The 21689-nt window shown below is 31.8% G+C and overlaps 2 protein-coding genes and 2 long non-coding RNA genes across 4 annotated transcripts; all 4 read right to left on the reverse strand.

Annotated features, from left to right (window-relative positions):
* Positions 1-1348: 1348 nt before the first annotated feature.
* Positions 1349-2979, reverse strand: LOC146719745 (uncharacterized). Its single transcript, XR_014926356.1, has 2 exons — positions 2486-2979; positions 1349-2262 (listed from the first exon to the last, which is right to left on the reverse strand). It is a non-coding gene; the product is annotated as an uncharacterized LOC146719745 (long non-coding RNA).
* Positions 2980-8240: 5261 nt separating this feature from the next.
* Positions 8241-11526, reverse strand: LOC146719746 (uncharacterized). The gene is made up of 3 exons (XR_014926357.1): positions 11044-11526; positions 8645-8712; positions 8241-8305 (listed from the first exon to the last, which is right to left on the reverse strand). It is a non-coding gene; the product is annotated as an uncharacterized LOC146719746 (long non-coding RNA).
* Positions 11527-12718: 1192 nt separating this feature from the next.
* On the reverse strand, positions 12719-16529 carry ras (Inosine-5'-monophosphate dehydrogenase ras). The gene is made up of 2 exons (XM_085489570.1): positions 16053-16529; positions 12719-15346 (listed from the first exon to the last, which is right to left on the reverse strand). Exons 1-2 carry the CDS (start codon positions 16377-16379, stop codon positions 14102-14104), a joined length of 1572 nt encoding a protein of 523 aa, XP_085345696.1. The 5' UTR covers positions 16380-16529; the 3' UTR covers positions 12719-14101.
* A 731-nt stretch (positions 16530-17260) lies between these two features.
* Positions 17261-18613, reverse strand: LOC114928564 (uncharacterized). The gene is made up of 4 exons (XM_029299814.2): positions 18558-18613; positions 18353-18490; positions 17976-18231; positions 17261-17780 (listed from the first exon to the last, which is right to left on the reverse strand). Exons 1-4 carry the CDS (start codon positions 18611-18613, stop codon positions 17586-17588), a joined length of 645 nt encoding a protein of 214 aa, XP_029155647.2. The 3' UTR covers positions 17261-17585.
* Positions 18614-21689: the final 3076 nt, after the last annotated feature.

Here is a 21689-nt window from a genome sequence, read left to right on the forward strand (position 1 = left end):
TTCAGCAATAAGAAGACCTAACGTAGTGGTAGGATATCGTTGCATTAAAAAATTGAATGACTTCATAAAAGTTCATAAGGACAGAAATAATTGCCCCACGAATTCTAACGTTATTTATAAATTGAATTGCAACGATTGTGACGCCACATATGTCGGACAGACAAAAAGACAGTTAGGAACGAGACTTAAAGAACATAAAAATAATATAAAATTAGACTCTGCTAGACATTCGGTTGTCACGGAACACATTCTAAACGAACAACATACATTTGACTGGGACAATATTAAAATTATGGATCATGAAAAGAATTACCATAAAAGACTAATATCTGAAATGATCCACATTAAAGAACAGAAAAATGGAATTAATTTAAATAAAGACACCGAATTGTTAGACAGTAGTTATTTTGACATACTTAGTAAATTTGCTGAATCATAATTTAGAAAAAACATTGGTAATAAATAAATACATCACGCTCTCTATTTTGACATTTGTTATTCAGACTTCGCAACACACACTTGAAATATCGGGAAAAAGGACTTGTTAAAACGATAATGTAAGTTGAAAGATTTTTTAATTTTTTCTGACATTGATTTAATTCGCGTATTACATCCGCAGCATGTTTAAATGTCGCATAACTTGGCATCTCAGACCAACCGCCTTGCATATCTATTGGTCAACATCGAAGAATCGTTTTAATTTTATATTTTAATATTTAACTAACTTTGTATTTTTAACATTTAACTTTTTATTTTAATATTTAACTTTTATGTATTGATAAAGACTGTAGTGCAGTCGAAAAGTTTACAATTTATATCGTTTCTGTAACGAAATGTTATTTTAATTATCTAACTATTAATAAATTTTTACACCTTATTTATTTGCTCGTTTAGTTGGCCTACTATATTTGATTTTTTTAATATATATATAAATAGTGATAGGCAAAAGATTATTGCTTTATATAATTTTTGTATACTATATTGTAATAAAATTGATCGTAATAAAAGTTTCTATACGCAAAACAGTTTGATTAAAAAAAATTTTTTTTTAATAATAATCAAATAGTTTCAGCAACTTTCTAATTTTTATTTTGTATATCTGTAAATGTATGTATACACATAATTATTTTTTATATATAAATTTGTAACGGCGCAGCCGTTACTAACGCCTCGCGGGCCGATCAGCCGCCCGCCACGTGAGGCTTTGGCGCCTAAAGGCGCCCCTAATCGTTCCACACGGGCCGCCCCCACCCCGGGGGCGCCCCACCGCGATCCCGGCGCGGTACCCCCGCCACGGACTCGACGCGGAGTAGGGGACCGACGGACGGGTATATAAGCCGGCTCGGCGGACGAGCCGGCACCAGTCCCGTTCCAAATCTCCCAGACCAGGCAACGGGCTTCTCGTTGTGAAAGTGCCGGGTTTCTCGGTCGCTGGTTCCTACCGTTAGTATCGGGCAACGGGTTTCCCGGTTTCCGGTCTCCTCCTGTAATACGCCGGGCGACGGGCTTCTCGTCGTTACACTGGGTTTCCCAGTTTCCGGTCCATCCTGCTATCCGCCGGGCGACGGGTTTCTCGTCGTTACACTGGGTTTCCCGGTTTCCGGTTCATCCTGCTAACATCCGGGCGACGGGCTTCTCGTCGTTATACTGGGTTTCCCGGTTTCCGGACATCATTATAAGGCTATATGCCGCCGTACGTTGGCTTCACAGCTCCCCGTTTTGAATAAAGGCGTTACGCCCCGTACCTAGTATCTCCAGCATCGTATACCGGGTAAATTGTAAGTCCCGTCAGGACACCGCTATAGGCTATGCGCCTCCACCTGTTGTATCTCCAGTATCGTATACCGGGTAAATTGTAAAGTCCCATCAGGACACCGCTATAGGCTATGCGCCTCCACCTGTTGTATCTCCAGTATCGTATACCGGGTAACTTGTAAGTCCCATCTGGACACCGTTATAGGCTATACGCCTCCGAGCTTGTAAATACACCGGACGCTCCGTTCGATCCTCACGCTTTGTACATATACCGGGTAGCTCTTAAGTTCTTTGTTCAGGCTTTACGCCACCGGACGCTCCGTTCGATCCTCACGCTTTGTACATATACCGGGTAGCTCTTAAGTTCTTTGTTCAGGCTTCACGCCACCGGACGCTCCGTGCGATCACCGTTCACTACGTATACCAGCGATCCGCTAAACCCGTAGGATGACCTGTAGCCTGCTGTTAAACATTCTTTTCGTTGTTCTTTTTATTTGAATAAACCCACTGTTTTTATATTAAGGAATAAGCGAGTCTGAATTTCCCCCTTCCTCCCGAATCCTGGAACCGGCGAGCCGATCCGCGGCGTCGGGAAAGGTGAACCGTTACAAATTGCATAAAAATGCGTTTTATTTGTATGAATTTTTTTATTTATCTTTTCAAGACTTATTTCTCTTTTCCTACGCAGTATTTGTAAACTAAAAGCAATAATACAAGAATGCAAGGATACATCCAGCATGAAACAACACGTAATTGACGCGTTCACATGTAGAATTCAGGATTTTCGCAATAAGTCGAAGTGTCGAGATCGAGCCACATCGCTAATTGGATCGCCGAGGCGATTAAGTATTTTTTATTTCTACAAAACATACATGCAACTTTCTATCTATATTCAATTTTATGATTAAGTAAAAAGAAAATTTTCAGTTGCTACATACAATTACATTATTAAAGCGATATTTATATTATTTGCCAAAGAACATGTTGCAATATCTTAAATTTTAATTTAAAATACATTGTAATGAAATTAGCTCGAGGGGTTAACCACTATTGAAATCTCGTGTACATATGATGTACTTAGTAGTTGACTCTCCTCAGATTAGTTGTTTTAATCTGTTATAACTTTTTCCATCGTAACATATGAAATTTTTTATAAAATATGAATTTTGTGTTTTTTTAATCTTCCTAACTTCATTTTACAAATCTCAAAAAAATATTTGAAGTCTGAAAAACATCTGAAAAAATCTATTATTCTCAATACCAAAAGTTTTGTACCAAATTTTTGAAAAAAATCTAAAAAATCTTGTAAAAATTTCTATAAAAGTCTAAAAATTTTCTGAAAAATTCTAATAACATGTTTCAATTACAAGAAAAATTTATAGTTTTTTCAAATTGTTTTCATAGTTTATTTGAAGTTACTCAGAGTTATTCAGAGTTTATTACAGATTTTCAGAGTTTGTCTGAAAAAATTAAAAATATTTCAGATATTTTAAAATTTTTTAGAGTAATTCAGAGTTTCTTCAGAGAAATAATATTTACGTACGGGGTGTACGTAAATTATTATTTATTTAAATAAAGAAATTTATAAAAATGGCAAATAAAAGTGAGCTTTTAATATATAATTTATTTGATTGACTTGTATACACTGTAGTGTATACATAACTAGAAAGTATATAAAGAACCAGAATTATATTAATATTACTGCCTTAAAGGACGATTTATATATATGATTTCGATTCCAACAACAAATATGACGAGAAACAAAATCTCAAAAGAAACGAAAAATGTAAAAAAAATTGCATGATTATCTACGACAGACTCGAAATGCCATTTCTTAATAAATATATTAAAAATAGAATATTATTTAATTAAATTATAAAGTAAATTAGTAATTAGCTCTGTTAAATTAATAATTGTAAACAAAGAAGGGCTATAAGAGCTATTATACATAACAAGTTGTCAATTAATATTAAAAAATATAACAAAACTTCATTTGAACGTAGCAAGAAATAAATAAGAAGTGATCATTTATTCGCATTTTAACGAAATAATATACAGGGTTTGTCCGGAAAGTAATGCGTCGCATTTTTTTAAAAAAGAATTTATTGATCGCATAGGTAAAACAACTTAAAATTGTTCGAAGTATGACCCTTCTGCGTCAATACATTTTTGCCAACGCGATTTCCATGCGTCATAAGATTTCTGGAACTCCTTGACTGGGATGCTGTTCAGGGAGGCCGTCGAAGTAGCTTGTACGTCGTGTGCCATTCCGCACTCTGCCTCTTTGACTCCGGATCGTACTGAAAGACCCATGACTCATCCCCAGTGATAACGTTGTTCAAGAAATTGGGATTATCTGCACAGAGTTGCTTGAGTTCTTCACAAACTTCCACTCGGTGTTGCTTTTGCGCATCGGTCAACACTCTGGGCACAAGTTTTGCGCAAATCTTCCGCATGGCCAAGTCTTCCGATACAATCTCGTGAACAATCGTTTTCGGCAAGTTCAATAATTCCGACATTAAGCGAACATTCATTCGACGGTCTGAATTCAATAATTGGCGCACACGAGTCACATTGTCGTCCGTTCGCGATGTTGACGGGCGTCCTGCGCGGGCCTCGTCGGCGACCTCCTTCCGACCTTCTCTAAACATCTTGTGCCATCTGTTTGACTGCGATTTGGAAAGGCAATCGTCCCCGAAAACTTTCTTGAGCATTTCAAAAGTTTCCAGCGGCGTCTTGTCCAGCTTCACGCAAAACTTTATCGCATAGCGTTGCTCTATCGTTCTCTCCATCACAAGTTCGACGCGACCACTAAGCAGAGGTTCACAGAATAAGCCGTCCTAACCCTCCAAGCGCATGGAAACAATTGAGCGACCTACCGTTGGAAAGCTAAGGGTACCCCCCTTCCTCCCCAACCGGTCCCATCGCTCTGCGATGTATAGTCGCGTCACAAAAAAATGCGACGCATTACTTTCCGGACAAACCCTGTATACATAAGAAATACACATTAGAGCAACCGTTTCGGCTGACATTTCGAGCCTTCCTCAGCGCAATACAAATATTATATAAATTGAAGTGTAATATTGAACATTAAAGACGGCAATCAACGATGTCAAGATAATAAAAAGTCAGTTTTTTGTCTCATTACATATGTTTCTAAATAAGTCATCGCGTGTGACAGGTGCAAATTTTTGGTACATACTGAGATCGAGCGACAGTGCCATGTAATCACTGTGTATAGGCCTTTTGATTTATTGGTCAAGGGAGATATCTTGATTGAATCGTCATATTGAAATGTTGTTAGACATTAAATGGAGATCTAAATAAATAATATTCAATTATTCACTATACTTTTGAAAAATAACATGCACTGTACACTCACTCAAATAAAATTGGCGATTATTTAATAGAAGTTACAAGTATCAGACGCGAGATCTCATAGACACAGTTTTTTTCAAAAACAAAAGTTTACTAAAGACAGAACGTCTTTACCGTCTCAACTCCCAATCACAAATGAGGCAGTAACTTGGTGTTTCACCTTTATTATACATATCAAGGTTTGTTTGCAAACCCTGGCAATTTTGGTAAAGAATCTATAATATTATTGTATATATCAGGCAAAAATTCAGTGTCGTTTTGTAGATTCAATCCATTAATTTGTCTTTTTATATATAACATTTCTGATATAAGTCTTTTATTGTAAAATGGTTCTTTATCTAAAATTATTACCTCATCCCAATCAAATTCATGAGAGAACTCTAATCTATGATCAGTAACAACTGATTTATTGGAACACTTTTTGTTAATATGTTTTTTATGTTCAGTTATCCTAGTATTCAGTTTTCTGCTAGTTTGACCCACATATGAGGCATCACAGTTTTTACAGTTAATTTTATAAACTACATTCGTATTCGCTCCTTTAGGTATTTTGTCTTTGTGTGTTTTAATAAATTTACCTAATTTATTCATGCTCATGTAGGAGAGTCTAGTATCGACTTTTTTGTAATACCTATCAATTGTTCAGTAGCCTTTGGTAAGTAAGGCACAGTAAAAAACAAATGAGAATCCTTCGACTGATTTTGACTGTTGTTGTTAACATTACTTCTAGTATAAAAAAGAGTTTTGAGTCTATCGTTAATAGTGTCAAAAATGAATTTTACCGGGTAATTATTATTTATTAAGATGTTAATAATCAATTCTATATTATCCTGGTGAAATGAAGGATGAGATAATAAAATTACCCTATCAATCAGACCGATGATCGTTCCTCTTTTTTGACACATAGGGTGTTGTGAAAGAAAATTCAAGTATCTTCCAGAAAACGTCGGCTTTCTAAACCAATCACATGTAATTTTATTGTCTTTTGATATTAACTTGATGTCCAAAAAACTCAAACTATGGTTTTTTTCTTTTTCCATTGTGAATTGAATACGCGGGTGTAGCGAATTGAAAGTGTTTAACGTATGTTCAATATATTTATTAAGTATTGACAAAATAAGGTCGTCGACATATCTGTGGAAAAAAACCGGTTTATAGTTAAGTAGGTTCAGAGCTTTAGATTCCAAATCTTGTAATACTATATCAGCGACTATGGGAGAAAGAGGGGAGCCCATCGGAGTTCCATAGGAGTTTAATATTAAACTCTACATTTTTTACTTTTAATAACACCATATACAAACAAACCTATGGAACTCCGATGGGCTCCCCTCTTTCTCCCATAGTCGCTGATATAGTATTACAAGATTTGGAATCTAAAGCTCTGAACCTACTTAACTATAAACCGGTTTTTTTTCCACAGATATGTCGACGACCTTATTTTGTCAGTATCTAATAAATATATTGAACATACGTTAAACACTTTCAATTCGCTACACCCGCGTATTCAATTCACAATGGAAAAAGAAAAAAACCATAGTTTGAGTTTTTTGGACATCAAGTTAATATCAAAAGACAATAAAATTACATGTGATTGGTTTAGAAAGCCGACGTTTTCTGGAAGATACTTGAATTTTCTTTCACAACACCCTATGTGTCAAAAAAGAGGAACGATCATCGGTCTGATTGATAGGGTAATTTTATTATCTCATCCTTCATTTCACCAGGATAATATAGAATTGATTATTAACATCTTAATAAATAATAATTACCCGGTAAAATTCATTTTTGACACTATTAACGATAGACTCAAAACTCTTTTTTATACTAGAAGTAATGTTAACAACAACAGTCAAAATCAGTCGAAGGATTCTCATTTGTTTTTTACTGTGCCTTACTTACCAAAGGCTACTGAACAATTGATAGGTATTACAAAAAAAGTCGATACTAGACTCTCCTACATGAGCATGAATAAATTAGGTAAATTTATTAAAACACACAAAGACAAAATACCTAAAGGAGCGAATACGAATGTAGTTTATAAAATTAACTGTAAAAACTGTGATGCCTCATATGTGGGTCAAACTAGCAGAAAACTGAATACTAGGATAACTGAACATAAAAAACATATTAACAAAAAGTGTTCCAATAAATCAGTTGTTACTGATCATAGATTAGAGTTCTCTCATGAATTTGATTGGGATGAGGTAATAATTTTAGATAAAGAACCATTTTACAATAAAAGACTTATATCAGAAATGTTATATATAAAAAGACAAACTAATGGATTAAATCTACAAAACGACACTGAATTTTTGCCTGATATATACAATAATATTATAGATTCTTTACCAAAATTGCCAGGGTTTGCAAACAGACCTTGATATGTATAATAAAGGTGAAACACCGAGTTACTGCCTCATTTGTGATTGGGAGTTGAGACGGTAAAGACGTTCTGTCTTTAGTAAACTTTTGTTTTTGAAAAAAACTGTGTCTATGAGATCTCGCGTCTGATACTTGTAACTTCTATTAAATAATCGCCAATTTTATTTGAGTGAGTGTACAGTGCATGTTATTTTTCAAAAGTATAGTGAATAATTGAATATTATTTATTTAGATCTCCATTTAATGTCTAACAACATTTCAATATGACGATTCAATCAAGATATCTCCCTTGACCAATAAATCAAAAGGCCTATACACAGTGATTACATGGCACTGTCGCTCGATCTCAGTATGTACCAAAAATTTGCACTTGTCACACGCGATGACTTATTTAGAAACATATGTAATGAGACAAAAAACTGACTTTTTATTATCTTGACATCGTTGATTGCCGTCTTTAATGTTCAATATTACACTTCAATTTATATAATATTTGTATTGCGCTGAGGAAGGCTCGAAATGTCAGCCGAAACGGTTGCTCTAATGTGTATTTCTTATGTATATATTATTTCGTTAAAATGCGAATAAATGATCACTTCTTATTTATTTCTTGCTACGTTCAAATGAAGTTTTGTTATATTTTTTAATATTAATTGGCAACTTGTTATGTATAATAGCTCTTATAGCCCTTCTTTGTTTACAATTATTAAATTATAAAGACTTGCCAAATATGTCGAGTAAATGGATGGTTGTTTGAGCTAAAAATCTTCTTGAGCACAAAAGTCAGTTCCTGTAAGAGATTTTATATTAATTACAATTTTTTATTAGTAAATTAATTATAGCTTTATTATAATTTTTTTGCATTTATAGGAAAGATAAAATTTATAAAAATTGCATCAGTACAAATTCAAAATTTTTAATTACTATTAAAAATTTTATTATTTTTAAAATTTTATTAATTTTATTATTTATTTAAAATTATTTTAAAATGTAAAAATTATAGTACATAATAGTATGGACAATTTTGTCAAAAAATAAAAATATATATATAATTTTAGACACAAAAAAAATATAGTTTCTCGACACTAATTGTAACATTCGCTTGATACAGGTAAGTATAAAGACTTACCAAATATGCCGAGTAGATGGGTGGTTGTTTGAGCTGAAAATCTTCTTGAGCAACACAAAAGCCAGTTCCTGTAAGAGATTTTATATTAATTACAATTTTTTATTAGTAAATTAATTAGCTTTATTATAACTTTTTTATATTTATAGAAAAGATAAAAACTATAAAAATGGCATTTGTGTAAATTCAAAATTGTTAATTATTACTATTAAAAATATTATTTTTAAAATTTTATTAATTTTATTTATTATTTATTTAAAATTATTTTAAAATTTTAAAATTATAGCACATAAAACTCGTATGGAAAATTTTTCCAAAAAATAAAAAAATATATATACAGGGTGTCACTTAATTGGCGCCCACTATTTACATAGCGATAATGAGTCAAAAAGTCCTGACCCATTTTTTTTCTATAATGCATAATAATTTTCATTCAGGGTGTCTAGCGAAACAAGGTTAAGAAATTCAAAGACATTTCCAGGATTTCCAGGACAAAAAAGTATTTTTTTCCAGGAATTTTTTTATTAATTAAAAGCATATGAAAGTTGATTAGAAACAAAAACATAAATTATATATATATATATATATATATATATTCTCTTTTTACTTAAGATTTAATTAAATAATTAAATTAACTTAAACTTTGGTACTTTTGTTGCTTGTGAAAGGTACAGTAATTTTTCGAGATCATAAGAATTATTAAATGTAACATAAATAATTGATTAAATTTTTTAATTTTTGAACCTCCTTATCAATTAAATTAGATTCTTCTTTAGCATTTGATAAGAGCTTTTTCTTCTGTATTTGTAATTCCTCAAGTTTTTCCGCGTATCTCTTTTGAGCTCTTTTTTCGTCTAAAACTTTATTTTCTTTTTGTGAGAAAGCAATTTTTTTATTTTTATGAGAATTCGCAAAAACTCTTAACAAATCCGGGTCTAAAGTTTCTTTGATACCTCCAACTGCATATATTGCATCGTGAACACTTCGCTGCGCTATCAGGCTGTCTTCATGTAAATTTTCGACTAGAAATTCTTTATTATAGGAAAAGCTTCTTTCGACAGAGGCTTGACCATGAAACAAAATTAATATCTTGGCCGTGTCCAAGTAAAATTTGGTGCCTTGTGCACAGGTATTTAATTCTAACGAAAAAATTTAGTTTCGTTTAGAATAACGCACTGTCATCCGCGATTTGGCTCTTATTGCCTATCTTATATATGTTAAATTTATATTTATATTACAGAGCCTAGTTAAACTCTTAATTTATACACGCTGGCTTAAAGGCGTTTATTTACCAACATTAATATATATAACAGAGAAAAGTATAGAATCGAAAGGATCTGAATAGCTCAGTTGGAAGAGCAGTCGCCCGGCAAGCGAAAGGTCTCGGGTTCGATTCCCGATTCTGCGACTTTCGGATCTATATTTTTCTCTCGCATTTTATTTCTTTAGGGGGAATAGGGGATACATGGAATTAAAAATCTCTCGTAGAGATTATTCCAATTTTATATCTTGGCCGTGTCCAAGTAAAATTTGATGCCTTGTGCACAGGTATTTAATTCTAACGAAAAAATTTAGTTTCGTTTAGAATAACGCACTGTCATCCGCGATTTGGCTCTTATTGCCTATCTTATATATGTTAAATTTATATTTATATTACAGAGCCTAGTTAAACTCTTAAAATTAATATCATTTGCATAAATTTTTGTAAATTATTTGATGCTTTTTTTCTACAAATATTTCGTTTAAAAATCTATCTAATCTATTTTTTTTATAATCGAACTCTTTTAATTTTTTTTTACGTTTATCAATATTATGAACGTCTACCAAAAGAAAGGGTACAAATCGCGATTGAGATTAAGAGAAAAGTATAGATATCTGCATTGAAAATTCCTGTAAAAATATTTTTATACAAACATTAACATTTTCAAGGATAAGTAAGAAAAATTCAGGATATAATGAAAAAAATACACATTATTCCAGGATTTTCAGGACATAAAAAAAAATCAAGGACAATTCCAGGATTTTAAGGATTTCCAAGACCGCTCGACACCCTGATTATTAAAGATAGAAAAAGGCAAAAATGTCAAAGGCGCGCGCAAAAGGATATAGCATCTTGCCATAAGCATAGTGCCTTACATCGTCCGCTCACGCACACCGCCACACGTGTGGTTTACCATTAGTAATAATGATTAGTGTTATTATGGCTTAACATTATTAGTAATTACGGCTTTATTATGCATTATAGAAAAAAATGGCTCAGGACTTTTTGACTCAGTTTTCCACGAGGAATATCGCTATATATGGACGCCAATTAAGTGACACCCTGTATAATTTTAGACACAAAAAAATATAGTTTCTCGACACTAATTGTAACATTGATCGCTTGATACAGAAAGACTTACCAAATATCCCGAGCTTATAAGCTGAAAGTCCTCTTGAGCACAAAAGCCAGAAAATCTTGCCACGTGGCGAAAATGACGACGAAACGATCGACTGCTGTTCGAATGGCACAGATTTTCCGAAGAATACGAACGAAAGACACTCGACGCAAAACGCATTTATTAAATTTTATTATTCGCGCGAACCAGATACGATTTTTATACTCACGATATTCGCGACGTATTATAAGTAGTAAGTGAAAATCACGACGAACTTTTCTAGAAAATTCCTTATAAGGAATTATACTCACGTATGTACACGTCTTATCAGCACAAGCTCTTAAAACGGAAGGAGGAATTATTCGAGACCACAAAGCACGAGGTCCTTCGTTTCCGATCGCAAATGAAGTAGTGAAAGTAGCGAATTTCTATGATTGATTCGTGATTGGACAAATTTATTGCGATATCGAGTTTCGCGTTGCGCAGTAACTTAATTTTACTACAAACGACGCACGCGCGCTAAATCCTGCGATGATAGCAGGATCATCGAAAGATTTGCGATTAATTGCTTTTGAGGTGTTCAGCGAAGTATCAAAAACCGCTGGAGCCCAATGCCGAAATAGTTGATGTTATTATATATTTATGGTGTTTTTGTCATCAAAAATTAACATGAATATTTAATCCTTCAATTTATACACTGAAAAAAATTATTGACTTGCCTAAACCGTTCAACTAAATATTTTGTTAATATTGAACATATAAAAATATTTAAATCAAAATATAACATATTCAATCTAACAAAACATGCATGTATTTGACTTAAATATAAATATATATATATATATATATATATATACATATATAAAAAATTTTTACCGGGTTAAAAAAATACATTTAAAAAAATAAAATTAAAAAAATTTTTTTTTAATTAAAAAAATAAAAGTATAAAAGTATTTGATAAATTAAAGTACTCAAAACAGACTCGCAAATAATATTTATAGTAGCTATATATATATCCACTCGTTTAATTGAAAAAAAATCTAAAAAAGCTTGAGTAGTTTTTTGGATGTAGCAAAATTTTTGATAAATAATTTAGTATCCTTATCTTATTTGTTCACATCAATCTTGATCTTGATCGAAAATCGAGTATTCTCATACTTTAATGATTGATCAATTTCTTATTCTTATGACTTAAATTACCTATTGCGGCCTAAACTTTGAAGAAATAAACCTTTAAACTGGGTGTCCGGTAATTCGCGCTCACGGAGTACATAGCGATATTCCTCATGGAAAACTGAGTCAAAAAGTCCTGAGCCATTTTTTTCTATAATGCATAACAAAGCCGTAATTACTAATAATGTTAAGCCATAATAACACTAATCATTATTACTAATAATGGTAAACCGCGCGTGTAGCGATGTGCGTGAGCACACGATGCAAGGCACTATGCTTATGGCAAGACGCTATTCTTTTGCGCGCGCCTTTGACATGCCTTTTTCTATCGTTAATTATAAAAATTATTATGCATTATAGAAAAAAATGGCTCAGGACTTTTTGACTCAGTTTTCCATGAGGAATATCGCTATGTACTCCGTGGGCGCGAATTACCGGACACCCTGTATATATTATACTATATATTTTTTTAATTCTTTCTCTAATATCAACCAAAAAAAGGACTAACAAAAATATAAATAATATGTTTGTAATATCAAGTGATTTTTATTTGAAATATACAGCTTACTATAAGAATATACTGTATAAAATATATTGGCTAACAGTATTTGATAAGAGATTTCAATATATTCGATTTAAGATATTGTTAGATTAATAACTTTAAAATTTCTAAACCACATTAGAAAACGTTTTAGCTTTAGATCTTAATTTGGAAAAAGTTTAAACAGATTTACACTAAAAAGTACGAAAGAAACTTTGCGTAAATTATATGTTAAATTATAAAATAATGAGTCGATCAATAAACGAGCAAATTATTTAATTAAGAGATATTTAATTAAACTATATAAATTATATGTAGAAAGTGATCCCGTTTTGGCATTGCTAAGATTATTTTGCAGATATACCTGCAATTTCTTAATGTTTATATATATATACATATATAATGGTTGTGTATATTTTATATCCAATTAAGAAAATCACAAACTATACCTATGTATCAACATTATACAGGATGTCCCATAGGAAATTGCTGCCTAATCAGCTTCAAAGTCTACAGTTTTTAATGAATATAAATAAAACATTTGTATACCAGGCAGTTTATTTTATTAATAAAAAGTAATGAAAAAAGTGCTAATAATCACATAAAATCACATAAACTAATGATAAATATTTTCAACAATGCCAGATTTAATAACACCTATTAAAGAGATCGTCAATAACATTAAAAATGACATGTTAGAAGAAATTTTTACGAGTTTTTGTAAAAGAACAGAATTTTGTACAAATTTAAATGGTGCACACTTCGAAAATATTTATCATTAGTTTACATATTTGATTATTAGCATTTTTTTCAATGAAATAAACTGGTATGTATAACCATTTTATTTATATCTATTAAAAACTGCACTTTCCTCTTTTTAACACAATTTTTGTTTTCTTAATAACTGCATGCATTAAAAAATGACAGCTGATTAGTTTCAGCAATTTCCTATGGGACACCCTATACATAAATGAATCAAATATTAAAATGTTAGATAGCAAAATAATCATAATATTAATATATATTTCATCTATCACTCATTGTAGAATGTATATGTATATACTTCAAACTCATGTGAAAAGTGTCATATAAAGATACACCGTACATTAATAAAATACATATAAAACTTTTATAAGTGACTAACTGGCATTTTTCTAATCATTGAAAATTGTTTCAAAACAAACAATACATTTTCGAAATACGAGTGAGAGAAATATATCTCATATTGCATTTTTGACAAAAATAGATTTTTGCAAATTTTTACATGTTTATCTTGTAAAATAACTGCTACTCGATTAAATGCAGGTACCATTTCGCGCGTATAACGCGTGTTTTCCTTTTTCTATGACTTTTTATTTTACTTTCTAATTAAAAGAGCCTTTTCTCATAGGAGAATAGGCTGTGTACATTGCCCTCTTGCTGAGCAGAATATGTTCTCCTTTCAAACTTCAATTCTCCACTATACATCATAGATCTCAGGGCGGCGAGCGATCTCGCACCGATATCCTGACACCCGTGTTTGATGCCGCAGGTTAAATAAGGCGAGAATTTAAGTACTGAGCCCTTATCGACTATGGAGCCGCTGACACCTTGGGCCACTTTCAATTTGTCCATCTCGTTATGAAAATATCTATCCATCGCTGAACCTTTGGCGTCCTTCCTATCCATGGCCTCTAAGGAGCCCATGCCCCTGTACTTTTTAAGACGAACTCCGTCGCTGAAGAAATATTCGCCCGGAGCTTCGGATGTTCCGGCCAATAGGGAACCCATCATGACTGTACTAGCGCCTAAACTGAGACCTTTGATGATGTGTCCGATAGATTGAATACCACCGTCTGCTATGACCGGTATTCCGAATTTCCTGGCGTATTCGGAGACCTTGTAGACGGCCGTGGCCTGTGGCCTTCCCACGGCCATCACCTCCTGTGTTATACAGATAGATCCAGAACCCATTCCAACGCGTAGCGCGTCCGCTCCCGCCTCTATAAGATTCTTGGCTTGCCTCGTGGTCACTATATTGCCGGCGATCACCTGTAGATCCGGATACTGCGACTTGATGTATTTAATCATGTCGATTTGATATATGGAGTTGCCTTGGGACGAATCCAACACGACCACGTCCACGCCGGCAGCTACCAGCAGCTCCAATCGCTGCTTGTCCGTATCGCGGGTGCCTATCGCGGCACCCACCAGTAATTGCTTGTTCTCGTCTTTGCTGGCGTTCGGGTAGCTACGGTTCTTCTTCAAGTCGGTCCTCGCCATCAGCGAGACGAGCTCGCCCCGTTCGTTTACAATCGGGAGCTTGCCCTTCTTTGACTTCTCCAAAATAACATTCGCCTCTTGCAACGTCACCCCAGCCGGGGCAATGATCAGATTCTCCAGAGTCGTCATTATGGAATTGAGTGTTTTAAGTTGATAATTCGGTAAACGCTCGAGGAAGTCGATGTCCCTCGAAGTAACGATTCCTAGCAGTTTACCACCAACTTTGCCTGTATCTGTGACAGGCACTCCGCTGAAACCATGCTCAGCCTTCACGTTCAAAACATCATTAACTGTATGGTGCGGCGCCAACACAACTGGGTCCCTAATAAAACCATGCTTGTATTTCTTTACCTATAAATGTACAAATATATATGTGTGAATATTTAAATGAACATTTAAATAAAATACAATTAATTTTGAATGATATATGTGAAGAAAGTGAGAAAGACTTCTGTGCTAATCCTAAATAAACCGGAATCTTGATCAAACTTGGTTTTCTTACATGTTGTAGCTTATGATTGATGAAAGAGATATAACAGGTTCAAATAATGGACAGTTACAATCCTTAAATATTTTGTTTAAAATAATGACAATGTCAGTCAGCTATTCAGTCTGTTATTGGTAGGTGCAATGCTTGTCTCCACGCTGGAGGTCATTTTGAACAAAATATTTAATAATTACATTAAATTGATTAGTGTAAAGCAATAGAGGATCCTATAGTTCATTCCTATAGTTCAAAATTTTTTAAATCTCTTCAAGGAAGCGTTTGCAAGCAAACTTCCAGATAAAATGTTTGTTTTAAAGTCCTAAATTCATATTTTAAGTTTGGAAAGCTATTCAACCTGGAAACACCCTGTATATTATATATATATATATATATATATATAAATTTAAATATATGTTTTTTGCAAATCCTTCAGATTTGGGATCCCTAAAAAAGAACATATGAGAAAATCAGCTGATCATCGCAAATTCAATTTCATGTAAGATTAGCGCAGTGGGTTCTTCTTCATAAAACTTGAAACAATTCTTCTAAGAAGAGTCTCTTCCAAAGTACCTTGTGCACCTCGTTAGCCTGATATTCGGCGGTACAATTATGGTGAATTATCCCGATCCCACCTGACAGGGCCATGGCGATGGCCATGTCCGATTCTGTGACAGTGTCCATGGGGGAGGACACAAGGGGTGCCTTCAGCATGATTTTTCTAGTCAAGGGTGACAGTAGATCGACCTCGTCCGCCGTAAAGTCAATGTAATTCGGCAGGATGATGAAGTCGTTGTAAGTTAGACCGTCACCAGCGGCGAACAATTGTTCAGCGGACAGACCGTCATCGGGTAGAGGTACGTCAGCCGGTTTGATGTCGCTTAATACGTAATTTTCCATAATTTTTAAAACACGCTTTTAATCGTCGAATCGAAAAATTTTCAGTGGTTCCAAGCACTTTCTTAGGTTCACTGTTCGAGTCTGAAGAAAACGAGGTTCTCGAAGATTTTTCACCAAAAAAGCACGTGTCCACGTAGACCTGTGCGCCGTTTTATTTTATATTGGCGGCGGCGTTCGATACTAAATAGTTAGGCGGCGGCGAATTCGCCGACAATTTTTTCTTTCGGCGGCGGCGAAATCGGCGGATGATAATTTATCGGCGGCGGCGGCGAATAACGGCGTCAACATATATATATATTTTTTTTTTAAATAAAGGAATTAAACTATAATAATTTAATAAACAGACTGATTATAGATATATAATATTTGAAAATTATCAAGAAACATAAATATATGTTTTATTTTATATTGTTCTCTTTAGTTTATTTTTATTCTCTTTTTATTTAACTTTTACATTTCAAAATCTTTTACCTTTCAATTATTTTAATTGTTTATTATGTTCAATAATGGTAGAAATTATATATTAAATTTCAAAGTTAATTACATTTCTCTAATTTAGAATAAACTTTAATTTTTGTTTTTAATAAGTACAGATAATATAAATAAATAAAAATAGTAAACAATATATAATTATGCATACATATACATATATAACTTACGTACAACTACGTACATATAACAATACATATTATAACATTTATAATAAGATTATAAGATAAATAAAGATGAAACACAATATTTATTTTTAAAATATATTTATTAATGTGAAAAACTGTGAAACTCGTGAAAACACAAAATAACATCATTTTTTAATCATTAATATCACAGATTAATATCTGTGTTAATATCATATGTAACAAAAATAAAATATCAATCACTTTTTAACTTTTTACATATGAAAGACTTTTTCATTAAAAATTATACATTAATTAATAAGAAATTGCAAGTAATAATTATATAACTGTAGCAATGTTTTTTGGATAAACTTATACATAACTTATTTTATAGATTTTAAATATATATCTTTTATTAATTTAAAATTATCATGAATAAATAGGATTTTGTTAGATTTTGACGGTTTTAACGCAGAACGTTTTGCTGTGATAAGTAAACCTGCAGAAGAGAATGCACGCTCAGATGCTGAACTTGTGATCGGAATAGCATAAATGCAGCACATCAATTTGTACAAATTTGGCAGTGATAACTTCATTTTATTCCACCATTGTAGAGGATCCTCGATAGATTCTGATATATATGTAAATACTTCTTAACTTCAATAAGAATAGGATCTTCAGGAGGAATAATATTTGCGTGTTTCGCAGCTAATTCCAAACGTAATTTTTTGACTCCAAGAAGCTGACATGATTTATTAGAATAAATATCTGTTTCTCTCTTAGATACCTATTGTAAAAAAGCAGAATTAAACATGAAAATATAATTATATTATAAAAACAATAATTTTATATTTATTAGTAAACTATATGATTTTATTTTAATAAAAATTTTTTAAAATATTGTTTGATCTAATTAATTTGATCTAAATAATTAAATATTGTTTAATAACATATCGCTTAATGTTAATTAAAATAATTTTACCTGTTCATTTCTAATATTCAAAGGAACTATCTTGTGGATCATATATACTAAAAATTCCTCAGCAGATTGTTGCTTATCTGCAAGATATTCTGCAACACCTTTAACATTTTGAAGAGTCGGATCTAGAAGTGCTCCGCAAACATGGGCTTCGTGTATTGGAAATCGCTTTTTTAAGTTCTGTAAAATAGTTTTCTTAAATTGTTTTATTATAAATGAATCATCTTCATTTTCACACATATTGCTTTCAATTTCTGCCCTAAAAAAAAAATTATGCAACACATTCAACAATTAACATCTTTAAATTTATAATAAGATACATTTATGATATAAAATATAAAAATATATTAAACCTAATAAATCTAAATAAAATAACAAACCTAAATAAAAGTGCTAAGTTTACTGTAGGATATTCTACTCCAGAAAGAATTTCTGTTGTTGTTTTAATACTACGGTCGTCACCGGCATCGTCGCCGTCGTCAAGATCGTTTTCATAACGGTTATTAATATAACGTTTTCTAGACAAAAAAAATAATATAAAATCGTTCTAATGTGTTATACAAAAATATGTTTTTATAAACTTACAGCAGTTCGGGACCTCTTCTCTCGTCAAGCGTTGAAGACGAACTGAAACTGATCATCACAATCGCACGCACACACACACGCGCATCGTTTTTTATTCGCACAGGATTCGCGAACCGTTCGGCGAGATCAGAAAAACGCGGCAAAGAAACACTTCAACGTAATCCATACGTAAACATACATAATATCTGACATATTTTATTAAAAAAAACAAAGAATATATATATATATATTTGTTTCATATATCATATCAATATATATTATATATTGATATAAATAAGTAAATCAATTTTATAAACTCACCACTATTGCGTAACCATAAATCATGTCTCGCACCCGTTTGTAATGGAAATCGAAATAAACGTTTTCCATCTTTTGTCCTAATATTTGTGCAATTTAAATACACACATTTATCGTAAAACCGGTGTTTACTCGACATTGTAAAATAAAAATAATAATTAGCACCAACACCAAAAAAAAAAGAAAATTAAAAAATGCGAAATTAAAGAAAACAGGACACTAACAAATAAACAACTAACACTAAAATAATCTTAATTAAAAAACTAATTATAGTTAAAATTAATATGAAAGAAACAAATATACTAAACACGCGTACACAACACGTAAAATTTATTTATTTCAAGGAAAAACAGCGTAAAGCGATCTCTATCGTATTATAACTCTGAGCGTATTATGCGATGCAATCTGTGGCACAGCGAGTGGACTGATTGTCGTATACAGATTGCAAGAAACATTTGAACTAAAAAAAATTGAATATCTAAATTATGTGTGTGGGCGTTTGCATTAATAATTAAATTCCTTGCAGAATTAAAAAATAATTTATTTTGTTCCATTACAAAAAAAATTATCAAATAATGATATATTGATTATTACACATTTATACACATAATAACTTATTTGAAAAAAGTGAAAAAAAAAGCTGAAAAAGGTAGGGGTTTGAACTTGAAATGTCCACGATTTCAGCTCGTCATCTTAGTTGCTCGGCTACGCATGCTACTTGACGTTCTTTTATACCGGCATGATACATTAGGCATGGAAACTTTAAATAATTGTATATTATTGCACGTTGACATTGCACTTCATATTAATAGAAGCGGCGATAAATATTAAATATAATATAATATATATTAAAAATTACATTCCAAAATCCAGGTGGTCGAACAATTAATCGTTCTTTTTATTTTAATTAAAATAAGATTTATATATTTCATTACACATATACATATATATATATATTTTAATAATTATATTTTAGTTTTTATACAAATTATATAAATACATATATATATATATATATATATAAATAAAGAGAAAAGATCGCACATATACAGAATGAATACGTGATACTGTGTTAACACGAAAATTATGGGCGTAGCACGGACTCGCACCAAATACAAACTTTATCGACCCTGCCAGAAAATGGGTGTGCAGTTAGTTCCGATATTAAAAACGGGTGCGAGGGGCGCTTCAAGCAGTCCCGTAAAAACGGTAATAGCCAAAACGCCGGCCTGGCCGCTCTCATCTTTCTCTCTGCGTGCACGATGCCTTTATTCACTAGACGACGAGTGCGGTGAGATGGCATCACTGTTGAGTTTTTCGCGCGTGCGCGTTTTTCTGAACGTTGCGTCAGTTAGGCCTGTTCTACAATATGCCGTATGTCACAGTCGGATGTCGAAACATAAGCGATTGTCCAATGAGGAAATTTTGTTTTCGAAAAAGAAATTTTCTCATTGGATCATCGCTTACGTTCCGACATCCGACTGTGACATACAACGTATTGTAGAACGGGCCTTAGGTCTAGTCTATAATAAATAATTAATAATTAATTAGAAAAAAGTTAAAAAATTAATAACTTTTAACTTTTATTAACTTTTTTCCAAAGTTAATATTTGTTTACCTTTGAATACCATTATTTTTTTATAAGTTATAAATAAACGTACATTATTATTTTTAAATTAAAGTATTATTAATTTTAATGTTTATTTGTCATCAATTGTAATTATCAAAAAATATATTTTTATATAAAAATCAAAATTTCTTTATTTGTTATTATAAATTTTAGAAGAAATAATAATTAAAATTCTAGTTTAAAATAAATGTTTTTAAAAATTAACTTGGGAGAAAAGTTAAAAAGTATTTAAGGTCAAAAATAACTAGTTGAAGTTAAAAACTTTTAACTTAGTTTAATTAATTATAATGTATTAATTTTTAACTTCAATTAGTTATTTTTGACCTGAAATGAGATTTAATTCTTTACCATTTCTTTATCAATGTTTAATTTTGTATTCTTTATTTTATATTTTTCTCATTTTGTGTTTAAACTTTATTGCGTTTATTTTTTATAATTTTTATTCTTCTAATATATATTTATAATTATATTAATATTCCTGTTCCTATATATATACATATATATTTTCTTTATTGTGCGCAGTTACCGACGAGATAAATAAATATATACCACGTCGGTGACGCAAGTCTTAAAATAAAAAAATTGCAAATACACAAAAATTACAAATATCGGAACAATATATATTAAATATCGTATCTAAAATGCTTTTATTTATTTAATCCTGTGTTATCAATCGGCAATATAAGCAAGTCTATCTTTGCACCCATTATAATGGGTATTAAAATATATTTACGTCACTATTATATTATACATACTTTATACTTTTATACTATCATTAGGCAAGGAAAATCCGGCATATCAACATTAGAATCCTAATCAACATTAGGCAGCCGCTAGTGAAAATATTACACGCAGCATGCGCGCGTATATTCAAGATATATATTTTCAAACAGCCTTATTTTAAGTTTATATGATATATCCAAAAATGATAGATGGAAAATTAGTAAAGAAACGTATTTAATTTGGCAAGCTTCTGTCTTGATTATATGTCGAGGTATAAAACTGTAGATTATTTTTTGCTGTGATTTTTTGCTACTTCCCATACAGCACACAAGTTTGCAGCAATATTGCTGGGTTAGTTCAAATTTTCGCGGGTTATTCTATTTTGAGATTCAAAGAAGAAAATTGCGTGGTTATAACTTTGCGTATAAGTATATATATATATATATATTTATATTTGTAGATTTTAAATGTAATCCCATTAT

This window comes from Nylanderia fulva, unplaced genomic scaffold, assembly GCF_048542155.1.
Source record: "Nylanderia fulva isolate GAGA-0341 unplaced genomic scaffold, ASM4854215v1 Scaffold88, whole genome shotgun sequence".
Classification (NCBI taxonomy): Eukaryota; Metazoa; Arthropoda; class Insecta; order Hymenoptera; family Formicidae; genus Nylanderia; species Nylanderia fulva.